Source organism: Leopardus geoffroyi, chromosome B4 (genome assembly GCF_018350155.1).
Source record: "Leopardus geoffroyi isolate Oge1 chromosome B4, O.geoffroyi_Oge1_pat1.0, whole genome shotgun sequence".
NCBI lineage: Eukaryota > Metazoa > Chordata > Mammalia > Carnivora > Felidae > Leopardus > Leopardus geoffroyi.
In genome coordinates this window covers 46,533,867-46,547,910 of record NC_059341.1, presented here as the reverse complement: position 1 = coordinate 46,547,910, position 14,044 = coordinate 46,533,867, and the positions used below count along the sequence as shown (strand labels likewise).

The window sequence follows — 14,044 nt, the reverse complement described above, 5'->3', positions numbered from 1 at the left end:
TGATTTATGATTTTTCTTTAGACTGTTAATGTGGTAGGTTATATTGATTTTCAAATGTTGAACCAAACTTGCAAACATAAAATAAATCCACTTGGCCGTAGTGTTAAAAAAAAAAAAAAAAAAAAAAAAAAAAAAAAAAGGAGGCTGATTCAGGGGAATGTCTATGGGCAAAAAAAGGTGATGGCACTAAGCCAAAGACTAGCAGGTTTGGATTGAGAGGAATCTTACACTGAATTTGAAAGGTGGTCATGGCTTCCACACATGCAAACTCTTTGCTTCTCTGGTCACCAATGAAGCCAGAAAAAAAAAAAAAAATCACTCAGCCTTGGATAGAAAGGAGGGAAGCAAAGGTTAAACTATCAAGAAAGGATGATGGCCATCTTTGTATCTGAGTGATGCTAATTGTGAATATATTTGCCTAAACTTATGTATTCTATATGTAATTTATATCCCAATAGTTTTAAGCTACAGTTGAGTATGTTCTCATATTTTAAGAGCCTTTTGTTCTCTTTCTGAAAACTGTGTTTATATCCTTTCTTATTTTTCTGTTGGTTTGCTTTTTCTCATTGATTTGTAGGAACTTTATATTTATCAGGGAAATTAGCCCTTCAGTATATGGGTTGTGAACATTTTCCCAGTTTGCCATTGTATTTGTGTGAGTGTGTGAGTGTGTATGTTATTGATTTAGTACCACAAACAAATCTATACCAGGTCCTTTTTGAGATAATTAGAGATGGCCCTAAACTGAACAAATGCCTTACTTTTTAAGCTTTTCTAAAAACTGTGTTAAGTATACATAACAAAAATTTGACCATTTTAACTATTTTTTGCAATATATTAATTCTGTTTATTAAATACTCCATTAAAAAATTGTTCTTAAGAGTGGTAACAGCAGCAGGGTGCCTGAGTGGCTCAGTCAGGTGAGCATCTGACTTGATTTTGGTTCAGGTCATGACATCATGGTTTGTAGGATTGAGCCCCATGACAGGCTCACGGTTGGCATTGGTAGTGCCCAGCCTGCTTAGAATTCTCTCTCTCCCTCTCTCTGTCCCTCCCCAGCTTGTGCGTGCGTGCACTCTCTCTCTCCAAATAAATTTAAAACCTTAAAAAAAAAAAAAAGTGAGAATTAAAACTGAGAAATAGGATCGCCCGGGGGGCTTAGTCCGTTAAGCACCTGACTCTTGGTTTTGACTCAGGTCATGATCTCATGGCTCATGAGTTCAAGCGCAGCATGGGGCTCACACTGACAGTGCTGAGCCTGCTTTGGATCCTCACTCTCTCCCTCTCTCTCTGCCCCTCCCCCCATTCACACACGCACTCTCTCTGTCTCTGTTGAAAATAAACATTTTTTTTAACTGAGAAATATATTTACAAGGTTAATATAGCAGATTGTGGATGGTTACTTGAGAATCCAAGATAAGAACTGGATGTCTCTGTTAATTATATGGTTTATAAATATATGGAATGATTAGTATTTATTATATAACTGGTACTGTGGTAAGTACTGCCCATACATTATCCCACTGAATAGATTAATAATCCTGAGAGAGGTAAATGCATCCTCATGATATAGCCAAAGAAATAGAAACTTTAAAAGGTGAAGTAACTTGCAAAAGGTCTTATAGGCAATGAGTTAGGTAACTGGGACTCAAACCCAAGCAGTCTGATTTCAGAGCCTGAAGTGCAACCACCATACCCATGTCTCACAAAGGATTCACAGAACACTGTGTAGGAGATTCTTTTAGACAGAACATGGACAGACTTTAAAATGTTTCCAGTAGTTGTGTGCGTATGTATGTGTGTGTGCTTGTAGAAGTGTATGTAAGTATACATGCATGTATGTACGTATGTATTTAAATACGCATATAATTTGCCACTTTAACCATTTTTGATTTATTTTTAAGTTTATTTATTTATTTTGAGACAGAGAGAGTGCAAGCAGGAGAGGGGTAGAAAGAGAGGGAGATTAAGAATCCCAGGCAGGCTCTGTGCTGTCAGCACAGAGACCAATGTGGGGTTCGATCTCACGAACCGACCCGTGAGATCATGACCTGAGCAGAGATCGAGAGTCAGTCGCTAAACCAACTGTGCCACCCAGGCGCCCCTAACCATTTTTTAAATGCATAGCTCAGTGGAATTAAGTATATTCACGTTGTTGTGCAACTATTACCCCAAGCCATTGTCTCTGACTTTGCTCTGAAAGCCTTTGCCATACAGAACATTTTTACTCTCATGTCATTCAATTTAACAATACTATATTTAATAGACTCTGCTTTGTTTCATACCTAGAAAGACCTTCCCCGCTCTGAGATTATATTTTTGAAAAGTCCCCTGAAGTTTCTTCTAGTGTGTCTCTAATTTCATTTTTTTACACTTCAGGAAAAAAGTGTAAGTTTTTACACTTCTTTAATCCTTCAGGAATCGATCCTAGTATAAAGTATGGGATAAGGATCCCACTCCATTTTTTTTAAATGCTAGTAGGAATTACATTTCCAGCTAGACAAATTCATTTTAAAACCAAATAGGAAAAAAGTCAAGCAAAAGCAGCCAAATTCTGGGAAAATTCTGGGAAAAAAGCAGATTAAAGGGACTGGTTGGATGTAGAATATTAGTGTTACCAGAAATAAAATTACAGTAATTAAAATAATATAGTCCTGAGTGCATAAACAAATAGAACAATGGAATGGAATAGGATAATCAGAGCTTAACAGAATTTAATATAAAAGCATAAATTTAATTATCCCCTTTATCATCTTGAGTATTTCTATCCAAGAATATGGGACACCCTTTCATTTGTTCAAGTCTTCCGTTAGAGATACATCCACAGAATGAGAACCTTACTCCATCTGCCCCCTGCCTTCCTCTCCACTAAAGAGTGACAAGTAGTGAAAAGTTACCTGTGGAGGCTTTGTTTGGGGTCTAAATTGCTTCCCAGCATCATTCCTAACATATTGGATTCCCCAGTGTCTGTCTCTATTCACATAATGTGGAAAGCTGTTATCAAGTCAGATTTAATCAGACATATCTGTACCATAGGTCCATAGTCTGGGCCCAAACCCAATACTAAGTGTTAAAGATGAAACAGTAGGTGTTCAGTGTTGGCAGAATTCTTTTTAAAGTTTCCAGAGGCTGAGTTTGGGCCTTGCTTTCAGTTGGGAAGTTAGGACGGCAATTGGAAGTTACCAGCTACTCTCAAAGACAGTGCTTCAAGTGATCATAGGTGTTGGTCTAGAACAGCAATGTCTAATAGAAATATAATGGGAGTCATATATGCAAATTAAAATGGTCTAGTAACCACACTAAAAAAAAGGGGAAAAGAAACAGATAAAATTAAATTTCATATTTTCATTTGATCCAATATATCAAAAATATGATCACTTCAACATGTAATCAATACAAAAATTATTGAGATATTTAACATTCTTTTTCATACTAATTCTTGGAAACCTGGTGTATATTTCACAGTTACATCTCAATTTGGACAACCCACATTCAAATGCTCAATAGCTACATATGGCTTCTGGCTACCATATTGGAAGGTACAACTCTAGAAGAAATCTTCCTTGAGTGCAACTCAAGGAAAATTGCTTAATTTATTGAATATCCATAAAGTCCAAGATTGGAAATACCATATCTCAAGGGTCTAGAACAGACTTTGGAAGTAACTAGTCCTCGCACTCACTTGATATTTGTCTCCTGTCTACAATGTCCTTATCAAGGGGTCATCCAGACTAGTGCCTGACTCACACTTCCAGGGATGATGAGCTCACTACTTCCTGAGGCTAGCCAGTCCATCTGGGGACTTTCTTAACTCAAACAAATTCCTTACTAAGGGCACAGGCAGGTTAGTTTATGGTGGTCCAAGTTAGGTTGCGTAAGTAAAGGATTGATTGGGTTAGGAAGGACTGGAGGAGGTAAGAACTAAAAAATGGCTGGGGAAGTGGAGTTAAGAACTGTTAAGACTGAAGGCTGGGGCTGGACGTCAGGTTAAAATCATTAGTTACACTGCCACAAGAGTAAGAGACTCCCAAAATGTATGCATATATGCTAGTTTCACTAATGTGAAAATAGAGTGATTTAGAGAGTAATTTGAATTACTATAAACTTTTGAAATTTTCACAGCAAAGTAAAACATAATTGAGTTACAATTAATGCAGGATATCGTTTCTATTAGACCCGTAATACAACCAACATTCTCCTAAATCTTAAAGTACTTTATCAAAAGAATTAATTTCCAGACCCAGAAATCAAAAGGCACTTGAAAAGTCGTATTTCCTTTCTTAATTTTTTTCTCAATTTTATTTTAACGTTTTCCTTACTCAAAAGCACTCTGGAAATCAAAGAGAGAAAACTTCCTTTAAATTTTTTCAATAAAAATGACAGCGACTTGGCTGAATTATGATGGAATCTGGCTGGGTAGCACTTGAAATAATAGACCTGATCTGTCTTTACATCTCCCCGGTTTCTTTTCTTTCCTTTCTTTCTTTCTTTCTTTCTTTCTTTCTTTCTTTCTTTCTTTTTTTTTTTTTTTCCTCTAGGTTGTAAGGTGCTCTTTTCCGGGCCACCTTCATCCCCAGCCCCCTCCCTCCCCAAGTCTACCTTTCCAAGGCAGGGGAAGTGCATCTTCTCCCGGGCTTCCGTCAGCGCCTCCCTAGCACCTCTGGCCAGCAGCCGGCGAAACGGCGTGCCCCGGACATCCATTAACGTTTTATACTACATCTCTGCCCCCGCCAAAGCTGCTCGGGTTTGTTTACCGCGGCCCCACGCTCCCCCACCCGCCTGCACACTGTCAACGGCACTTTGGGGCAAAATTTTGGAACAGACAGATGCTCCGCCCACCCTCCTCCCCAGAACCAGCTGAAGCTCCCCAGTTCGGGGCGCCGAAATAGGTTTCGTCACACGATGTGGGGTACCGTATTTTTTACAAGCAAACAAGCATCCAAAAAAAAAAAATTCAAACTGCACCATCGGGCCAATGGGGAAGGAGCGGGAGGTGGGCGGAGGAAGAGCGCGGCGGGCGGGCGGGGCGGGCGCGGGGGCTGGTACCGCAGGGGATTCGTGAAAACGCGCCGGGCGCAAGGTTTGGGGCTTTTTTTTTTTTTTTCTTCCCTTTCCTCCCAAACCAGCTAAAGCGCGAGAAGCTGGAGCCTTTCGGATCCACCTTAAATTTTCAGTGGACTCGGCGCAGGGGTCAGTGGGCGCAGCCAATGCCAATCAAGTTTACAACCACCAGCCCGGGAGGGAAAAAAGAGAGGAAAAAAATAATCTTCAAGTTCCCTAGTCCTATACACACTCGGACGGACGCACGCACTCACATACGCGGGCACACAAAAGGAAGCGGGGGTGGGGGGGGTGGAACAGGCGCCCGAGGGAGGAGGGTGGGGGTAAATGTTTGCAAAACGCTCGTTTGGGGCTCGGTGCCCGCGGCCCGAGCGCTCGGGGAAGGCGCGCGGGAAGCGCGGCCCGACCCGAGCGCCATGATGGTCGCCGCGGTTCGGAGCCCATTTTCTGGAGGGGGAGCTGCAATGATGCAATCCCCCGGCCCCGCGTCCCGGCTGCGCGCCCTTCTCCCTGCCTTTTCTTAGCGTTCCTTTGAGGCGCGTCGACGCTTCGCGCCCAACACGCATCGATTTCTTGTTGTATTTTGTGCTTTCTGATTCCTGCCTACTGTGTGTCCCCACGCGAGACAGGCCTGGGACTTGAGTGTCCGTGTAAATACTTTCGCTTCTGCAGGGTCTGACTGAGGCTGACCCCACCCCACTCCACCCCACCCCCACGCGAGCCAAGATCCGGGAGGTTTCCTCCCCCTTACCCCGCCGTGGATGAGGCGGGGGTGGGGGGATCTAGCCTGACTGTGGGCGCTTCTTCTCTGCCGCCGCCCCCCTCCCCAGTTTAGCTTACAGGATTTTTACCTTACTGTTGGCCGGGAGGGAGGGGAGCGGGCGTAGGGTGTGGCTCAGGTAAAAGAGCTGGCAAATTTAAAAAAGAAATTCGCACTCTGAAAAACAGATTGGAGATCCAGATAGGCTTTTAAAACACCTTTTTCAGTCCTAAAAAGCTTATGAAGAGCAAGTGTTACGCTCACAATGATGAAGATGAAATGGCGAAGACTGCGTTTCCCGGCCGCCGGGAAAGGTCGCCTGGCGCGGCCGGGGCGGTGGGCGCACCAGGGCCTGAAAGGCCGCGCGCCCCGCTCCCATCCTGTGGATTTCCACGGTCCCTTCTGTCCCCTAGTCATGCCCCTGGCCCCACGTTTTCCTATTTCTTCCCTGCCCCAGTCCGACGCGTTGGACAGCTGGGGATGCGATGGGGGGTGGGGGTGGGGGGGAGCTGGATTTTGCAAAACGGCTGTAAAGGAGGAAGCGACCCCGCAAGCGGCTGTGGCGCTCGGCCCCTCCTGCGCGTCGCTGCGGTCCTCCTTGGCCGCCGGCGAGCCGGGAAGCCTTTCGAAATGCGCGGGGCTGCGGATCATTGGAGCCCAGGGTGGGGGTGGGAGCGGGCTGCTGCCCCGGAGGGTCCGCAGATTCGGAAAGGTTCTCCCCTTCGCTCAGATCCCCCCACCGATCTGGAATATGGCAGGGTGCTTGGTGTAGAGGGTCTGACTGTGGAGAGAAGTAGGGGCTTCCGCTTCTTTCTCAACCCAGAGGAGAGATGATGAGGGAGGAAAGTTTCCGAGAAACCGCCCCGCGCCGCTGCGCGGGCCGGGGAGCAGCCGCCCTCCACGGCCTGCGGGGCGCCCCGAGCGCGGGAACTGCGCGCAGCCACCCCGGCGGCGCGGGCGCTGCAAGTGGCAGAAATGCAGCGAGACTTGATGGCCTTTTCGTCGCGGGGCGCCAGCCAGCCCGACGCCGCAACTGCCGCGGCAGGCGGGAGCGGGGCTTCGGGGCAGTTTGGGGAGACGACGGCGCAGTGGCCGGGGTAGCGGAGCAGGGTTTGGCTGGCGCCGGCTGCCGCGACCCCTCAGAGGGACGCCCGCGGCGGGCCCAGCGGTCCGGGGCCAGAGAAGGGACGCTCCGAATCTCGGGGACGCACTTGGAGAGTTGACACAGACGTGTAAAGGATCCACCCGGTGACTTGGGGGCTGCGTTCCTGTGAACGTGCCTGGCGCGGCGAGCATCCACTTCTTCCTGGCCCTACACTCCTAAAACGCAATCTCTAAAAATTCACATTAAGGATGCCGCTTGAGGGAAGGAAAATAGGGTGCAGGCAGCAATTAAGAGGATTTTTTCCCTCTGTTAGAGACACTTTTTAAGTACTCTTTTTGGTTCGGAGAAACTAATTTTATTTCATTATTTCCTGACTCTCCATTCCTTCCTCCCCATTTTGAATTGTTTTTCTTGCTTTCTCAGTGTCTTCCTGAAAAACACCCTGTATGCGTGTTTTGAATAGAATCACAAAAACACCTTTAGCCTTTAATTAAAATAATACCTACTTGGAAGATGTAGCTCCGCCACCAAAGGACCTTCTTTTCTCCTTCCCGGCAGCCGAAGAGAGTCAACTCTGCTCTTTTTTTTTTTTTTTTTTTTTTTTTTTTTGCTTTGCTTTCTTCTTTTTTTTTTTCTTTAACAGCTTCAGGTCAAAATAAGTTTTAACTGTCTTGTGTAGAGCCCCCTTTGGGGTGCAATAATGTAAATGCTAGTATTTCAGGTAAACAATTTAACCCAAGTTCAAATGTTTGCGATTTAACCATTTGCAGAATCCTAGAAAAAAAAATTTACACCTTAGCCACATTTTTAAGAGAATGTGTAATAACAGGAATCATTTTTAGTAAATTTGACTTTAAAATACCTTGTTTAAGTTTTTCTTATTAAAGTAAAAAATATCTACCTCTGCCACGTCAACATGGGCCCCAAACCCTCGGATTTGGTATTTAGATTAACCAGTCTTGGGTTGTGTAGATTATAACCAGGAAATTTCAAAATTGAAGGATTTGTTATGACCAGTTTGAAGAATACCTGTTCCGTCTAAATTAGTGTGGAATTCCAATTTCTAAAGGACCTATATATATCTAAATATTTTTGACAAGAGGTGTAGATTAGGTGGTCTGAACAATCGCTCTAATTTCTCACAACACTTGCATGTGTAAATACAGAATTTAGAGAAGTCACCACGTTACTTTCATTTTCAGTCCTGCAAATGTATGAACAGTCTACACTTATGTAAAAATGTTTGAGTCAGACACATATCCTAGAAGATATAAATATTGGAACTAATGGAGATTTGACAATCTTATTTATATGAAAATGTGGCTTTTCCACTTTCCACGTCTAAAGCTTTGTTCATGCATACAGAACTAAGTGGAAAATACTATCACATTCAGAACCACATAACCATCATCTGAGATGTGGGCCTAAATTATCAAGATATTTGCCACTTCATGTTATATTTGTGTAAATACACCCATAATGCCAGGTCAAATACCTCAAAGCTTAGTAAAGCACATTACAGTTCAACTCGATAGCTATGGAAGTTTTCTTTATTGATTGCTTGATGTGTAACAATAATTGGCATCTTTTTCACACATTACAAAAAATTATACTTGGCTCAGTATGCAACCTTTTAAGCATAGCCATATTATTTAACAGAAGAAGGGAAAAAATCTATTCTACCCAATACAGCATTTACAAATGCACAAAACATGCCACTTTGGCTTGTATATGGTCTAGATTAAAAAAAAAAAAAAAATCTCTTTTTAACATAAATAAGTTAGTATAATTTTTCAGTGTCTTTACAGAGTTATGTACACAGGCACACTTCAAATGGTTTTGTTTCATACACATACACAGGCAATGTAAAAATACTGTTTAAAGATGTAGTATCCATTTCAGTAATTCCACGTATGCTTTTCTCTATATGCACTTTCCTTTAAAAACACCATTTCCTTGGGGCAAATTAACAAATAAAATGAGAACCTTTAAATTAAAATTATTTCATTATTTTTATGTGAAGTTACTGAAAGATGTTTAAAAAATATCCAAGGTATTAGAATTATTTTGACTGTGTCTACACAGCTCAAAGTCCAAAGAAAACTAAGAAATCTTCTCAGCAAACCTGATAAAAATTAGATGGTTAAATCTGAGCATTTAGAACTCCCCCCATACACCCCAGATATTTGCCCAGAATTACCTGAAAGGATTACCTAACTGCTGAATAATTAAATGGTAAATTCCAATTTTAAGAGAAACTGAAGGGGGGGGGGGGGGGGGGGGGAATAAGAGGATAGTTTAAAAAAAAAAAAAAAAAAAAGCCATTTGCCACTACATAACGGAATCATCAGAGCTCCCAAATGAGAAAAAGCTTCATGTACAAAAAAATTAGCAATTATTTGCAACCAGTGTTCAAATTTGGATGATTTTTTAAAAATGAATTCTCAGTTTTCACTGAAAGAGACATTACATCTTTAAAGAAAACAATTCAAACCCTTCCCCAAAACTGCTTCTCTTCATGCAAGTCAAATATTTTTCTCCTTGCTCTAAATGGAAGCAAGCTCTTCAGAACCCCCCCCCCACGCCAATTCCTCAGCCCCACCCTGCCGTCCCTCCCCCCAAAGTTTATGTGCTACATAAAAGGTAAAAACTATATACACAGGTAGTACAATGAAGCAAATAAGGAAAAACCTAATTGCACAATGCTACATCCAATGCTTTTAGAGGCAGATCATTTAAGAGTGCCTAAAATTTTAGTGTTATTGTGTTGTTGCTTTTCAGTGCTTATACAGGATGTCCACTCCATGGAGTCAGCAATATGTATTTAAAATTTTTAATTTATATCTTCCTTGCTTCACCAAGCAGTGATGTATCTGATAAACAAGGAAACGTGCTCTTAATTCTGCAAAAGAAACAAGAAGAAAGAATTAGGAGAAAAAGCACTAGAATAGCATTACCAATAAAGTACAGGAATTATTTCATCACTGTCTTAGTTGTGAAATACCTGAGCAATGGAAAAGAAAGTGTGTACTAAAAGCTGATGACCATAGTCCTCTCCATCCAACGTTTCCTTCACTGGATTTTTTACTTTTCTCCGTGTTGTTTATTTTTGTTTAGAGGAGTGGGATCTCAACAGTGGGGAGATTTGTCCCCCAGGGGACGTGTGGCAATGTTTGGAGACATTTTAGGTTGTCACACTGGGGGTGGGAGGTTGCTACTGGCATCTGTTGGGAAAGGCCAGGGCTGCTGCCAAACATTCTACTAATGTACAGGACAGCCTCCCACAACAAAGAATTATTCAGCCCAAAATGTCAATAGTGCAGAGGTTGAGAAACCCTGGTCTAGAGAATCGGGGTCAAAGACAGTGAGAAAGAAAGGAGAATTAAGAAACTGTAACACTTAAGAGTATCAAAGTTTTCTAAATTTGAAAAATAAGTGGAACTGTAACTTATAAATGCTCTCCAAAGAAAATTCTATTAACTTTTTTTTTTTTCAAAGTATTCCTGTTTCTCAGTCATATGCAAAATATACACAAGAATGCTTTTGAGGAGGTCCTTACCACTATTTCTAGTATTCTCTGAACTGGCAATGTTTACTAACAAATGCCTCTCTCTATGTCAGAATGGGACCAGATCAAAATCCAATAGGTGTGATTCACTGTGGCTCATCTGATGAGCTAAGCTTCAGGTCACAAACCACAAGTCCCAAGCTGCAGGTGGCTTCAGAAAATTTTTTTCATCCACTTTTCCCACTTCGCATACAGCTGTAATATAGAAGTCCTATAGTGATGTTCTGTATAACCTTTGAGAAATGCCAGATGTGTGTGAAGAAGTCATATATATGACACTATGATTTAAAAACACAACAAACTTGAATCTCACCTTAATCTCTAGGTTCATTTTTTTTTATAAATGAGGATTTTTAAAAGCCAGGATCAACATGTACTAAAATCTCTTTATGTGCTAAGCTATGAGTGCATGGGGGGGGGGGGGAGGTCACGGTTCTTATCAGTAAGAAGTTTACAAACTATTAACATATGCACTTTGATCATTATGGATAGCCAATCCACGGTAAGTTGAGGGCTGAATTGTTCAAATTAGCTGTCCATATTGACCAGATTTTAGTATATGGAAAAAATCTCCACTTCTCTTCTGTGGGGTAGACCTGCCCTTGCCGGCCCTTATGACTATTCACGGTTTCCCCTAAAATATCCAAATCATCCTGTTATAGCACAATTAGCATACACATGCTGACGTGTTCCTGGATTGCTTACTCCAGCAGAGTTAATTTAACTTCTGCTTTGTGACTTCGGAAGTTATCATCAGAAATTCTGTAGGAACCTTAGTATTTTTGAGGTTTCCAGTTTGGTTTTTTTAAATACACAGGGTTCCTTTCCTGTTCCCAAAACTTGTAAGAAAACAGGGAAAGCGGCAGTTTATGAAAACAATAAAGATAAAAGCATGTAACCATTGGGTTAACCAAATAGGAACCATTTGTACCTAACTTTTCCCTCAAATTTTAATCATTTACTTGCCATTTTCCCACGTATGGCTCGAAATCTGTTACAGACTCAACTTGAATCCCTGGGAAATGAATTCTCATGAAGTGAGACTGGAGCATACCCCAGTTCTTGTTCCGAAGAAGTTAAGAACCTACTGTTCCCCAACATGTTTTGGTGGGATTCACAGGGAATTGGCCTTCTATCCATTGGGCCTTGGTCACAAGTACTTGCCGAGGACACTTGGTCTAGTCATTCCATGTTTCAAGGAAAAATGATGTCAGGACGTGGAAAGCGTGAAGCACCACAGTACCCCGGAATCCAGTGATGCCCCAGCCTTTCCCATTCCTATTTTTTGACCTCACAAAATATAAACAAAAACAAAAACCCACAAACTCTATAATCTGCCAGCAACCACTAAGATCAGGTTATCTTGGGGTTTGAAAGCCCAATTCGGGATGTAAGTTACTTGCGCCTAGCCATCAACCCACCGATGAGTTTACGTTTGACGTCTTCTCAGGCCAGGCTTCTTGGGCGTCTGCTCCACTGAACCCGCGTTCGGGGAACCGTCTGAGACATTTTCTTCTGTTCTGTTGGCTCTTTTGTTTTGAGGAGAGGAATCTAAGGGCAGGAGGGAATTTTAAAAAGAACACACAATCTTTATTAGAAAAACAATGGCTGACAGAAGTTGGCACAATAGGTAGGGGATGAAAAACCCACACCTCCACCCACAATCCTGGACCCGTCATTCCCAGTGGCCTTTAAGGGCACAGAATGAGGTTGTTTTCACATAACAGAAAGTGTATTCTACGCCCCAAAGCTCTCTGTCCATTGCGAAGACAGAGGCCGTGGATACACATCCCAACGTTGTCACAGACCCACCGCTGGCTAGCGGGGAGGAACTGCCATGTTTTCGGTTAGAGAAATTATCAGATAATACCATCTCAGGCTCCTGACTTAAAAATAATAAACAGGCAAGCAGTCAGCCGGATAGCATTTAAAACCCAAGATTAGGCCACTTCGCTCCCCACAAGCTAAACCTGAATACGCTACAAAAGTAAGTAAATAAATAATAAGCAAACAAACAAATAAATAAAAAGCTGAGGTTAAGACCCTCAAGCAGGCAAAGCGGTGCCCCGGACAGACAGACAGACAGACATTTTCTGCTTGGGGAAGGGTCATTACCATCTGTAGCAGGTCGCTTCCTTATCCCAGGGCACTGCTCCGCTAACCCCGTCTGGTTGTCCGATGTATCAGTCTTTTGGTCTACCAAATGTGTGTCCTCTGTGTTTGCCTGAGACCCAATTAAAGGCACCGCCTGGCGGTTCCCGCTGACATCCTGGCTCTCCTGCGCCGGCACCTTGCAGGCGCCTTTGGGTGGCCGCGGGGGTCTGTAGTAGAACTCGGGCAAGCTGCCCTTTTCCACCTCTTGCCACTCGTATTTGCCCTCCAGGGGCTTGTGATTCTGGAAATCAAAATTCCACTTGCGCTGGCTTGCCTCTTCCATGTCTCTGCAGTGCTTCTCCAAGTCCCGGGTCAACTCTTCGTGGTTGACCGGGCCGAAGAGGTTCCTGCAGGCGGAGGGCTTGGGGTACTCCGCCTGTCTGGCGTCCATCCGCTCCAGGCTCGGGCTCCCGTTAGACACTCGCACGTTTGACATCTTCCTCCCGGGTCTCTACGACCGCCTCGCGCGCGCTCTCCGAAAACAAAACTGAACAAAACAAAACGCCCCGACCCAGCCCGAACCCCTCTTATAAAGCCCTGCGACTGCGCTCCGAGCCAAGAGAAACAAACACGGACAAGTAACTGCCCGAGCGTCAGGGGCGCGCTGGCTCTGGGGGAGGGGTGAGGGGAAGCCCCGGCCAGGCAGCCGAGAGCCGCCGCCGATCAAGTGTACCGGCGAGCGGGAGGGCGGGGAGGGGAGGGGAGAGGAGAGAGGAGGGGGGTGGCAAAGCCAGTCCAGGTCCCGGGCTGCTGCGAGCCCGCGGGTCCCGCCAACCGAGCGGCTCTCCAAACCTTGGCGGCGTCGGAGTCGCGGAGCGGCGAGGCTCTGGGGACAGGGGAGGGGGAGAAAAACACCCCGAAAAGACGAGCCCCCTTTTTTTAGTTGCCCAATATGGCGGTGGAAGGGAGGCTGACGAAGAAGAAAATGATTGACACCGCAAGTCTATTTAAACAGAGGAGGAGATCCATTGGTTGCGGCGCCGGGAGCCGCCCCGCCGCGGCTGGCAAGCCCGGCCTTAAGGTGGCCCGGCGCGTCCCCGCCCGCGCGCGCGCGCGCGCGCCGACTCCGACAGCGCCGCCCGGAGATTGGCTGGTCGCGTGACTGCCGGAGGTGCGCCGCTGCCAGCAAACCTGCTCCGGCTGGCCTCGGAGAAATTAAAAACGAGACAAACAAACTAGCCAAACGGCCGGGGAGCCGGGGAGGGGCGGGGGCGGCGGGACCTCGGGTTCAGGTCACCGCGCTGCGCTGGCTGGCGCGCCCACTCCGCGCCCGGGAAACCGAGGGGCTGGATCAGATGATCTCCAAGGTGGCTGGCGGCTCGTTTTACGCCTCGGTGGCGATCGTGTTTTCCCGACACTCGCCGGGCCGCGGGTGCGGGCCACTGGGGGCGGAGGC

The 14,044-nt window shown here is 44.7% G+C and overlaps 2 protein-coding genes across 11 annotated transcripts in view; both read right to left on the bottom strand.

The window, feature by feature from the left end:
• The window catches only part of APOLD1 (apolipoprotein L domain containing 1), a 57,888-nt gene extending 50,382 nt beyond the window's left edge, over positions 1-7,506 (bottom strand). For 8 of the 10 annotated variants that reach the window (XM_045465515.1, XM_045465513.1, XM_045465511.1 and 5 more), the window contains exon 1: positions 4,600-4,894. The gene's annotated coding sequence lies outside the window, so the exon portion shown is untranslated. Of the gene's footprint in view, positions 1-4,599; positions 4,919-7,432 lie in introns of those variants that run through there. The other 2 variants (XM_045465516.1, XM_045465522.1) reach the window with 2 other exon arrangements.
• A 948-nt stretch (positions 7,507-8,454) lies between these two features.
• CDKN1B (cyclin dependent kinase inhibitor 1B) lies at positions 8,455-13,609 on the bottom strand. Its single transcript, XM_045465510.1, has 3 exons — positions 12,610-13,609; positions 11,916-12,045; positions 8,455-9,828 (listed from the first exon to the last, which is right to left on the bottom strand). Exons 1-2 carry the CDS (start codon positions 13,082-13,084, stop codon positions 11,924-11,926), a joined length of 597 nt encoding a protein of 198 aa, XP_045321466.1. The 5' UTR covers positions 13,085-13,609; the 3' UTR covers positions 8,455-9,828; positions 11,916-11,923.
• Between the last annotated feature and the right edge of the window lie 435 nt (positions 13,610-14,044).

Coding starts and splice junctions, on each gene's coding strand:
- CDKN1B (XM_045465510.1), bottom strand. CDS start 13,084: ATGTCAAACGTGCGAGTGTCTAACGGGAGCCCGAGCCTGGAGCGGATG. Junction 12,046..12,609: donor GAAGCGACCTGCTACAGATG/GTAATGACCCTT, acceptor TCCTGCCCTTAG/ATTCCTCTCCTCAAAACAAA.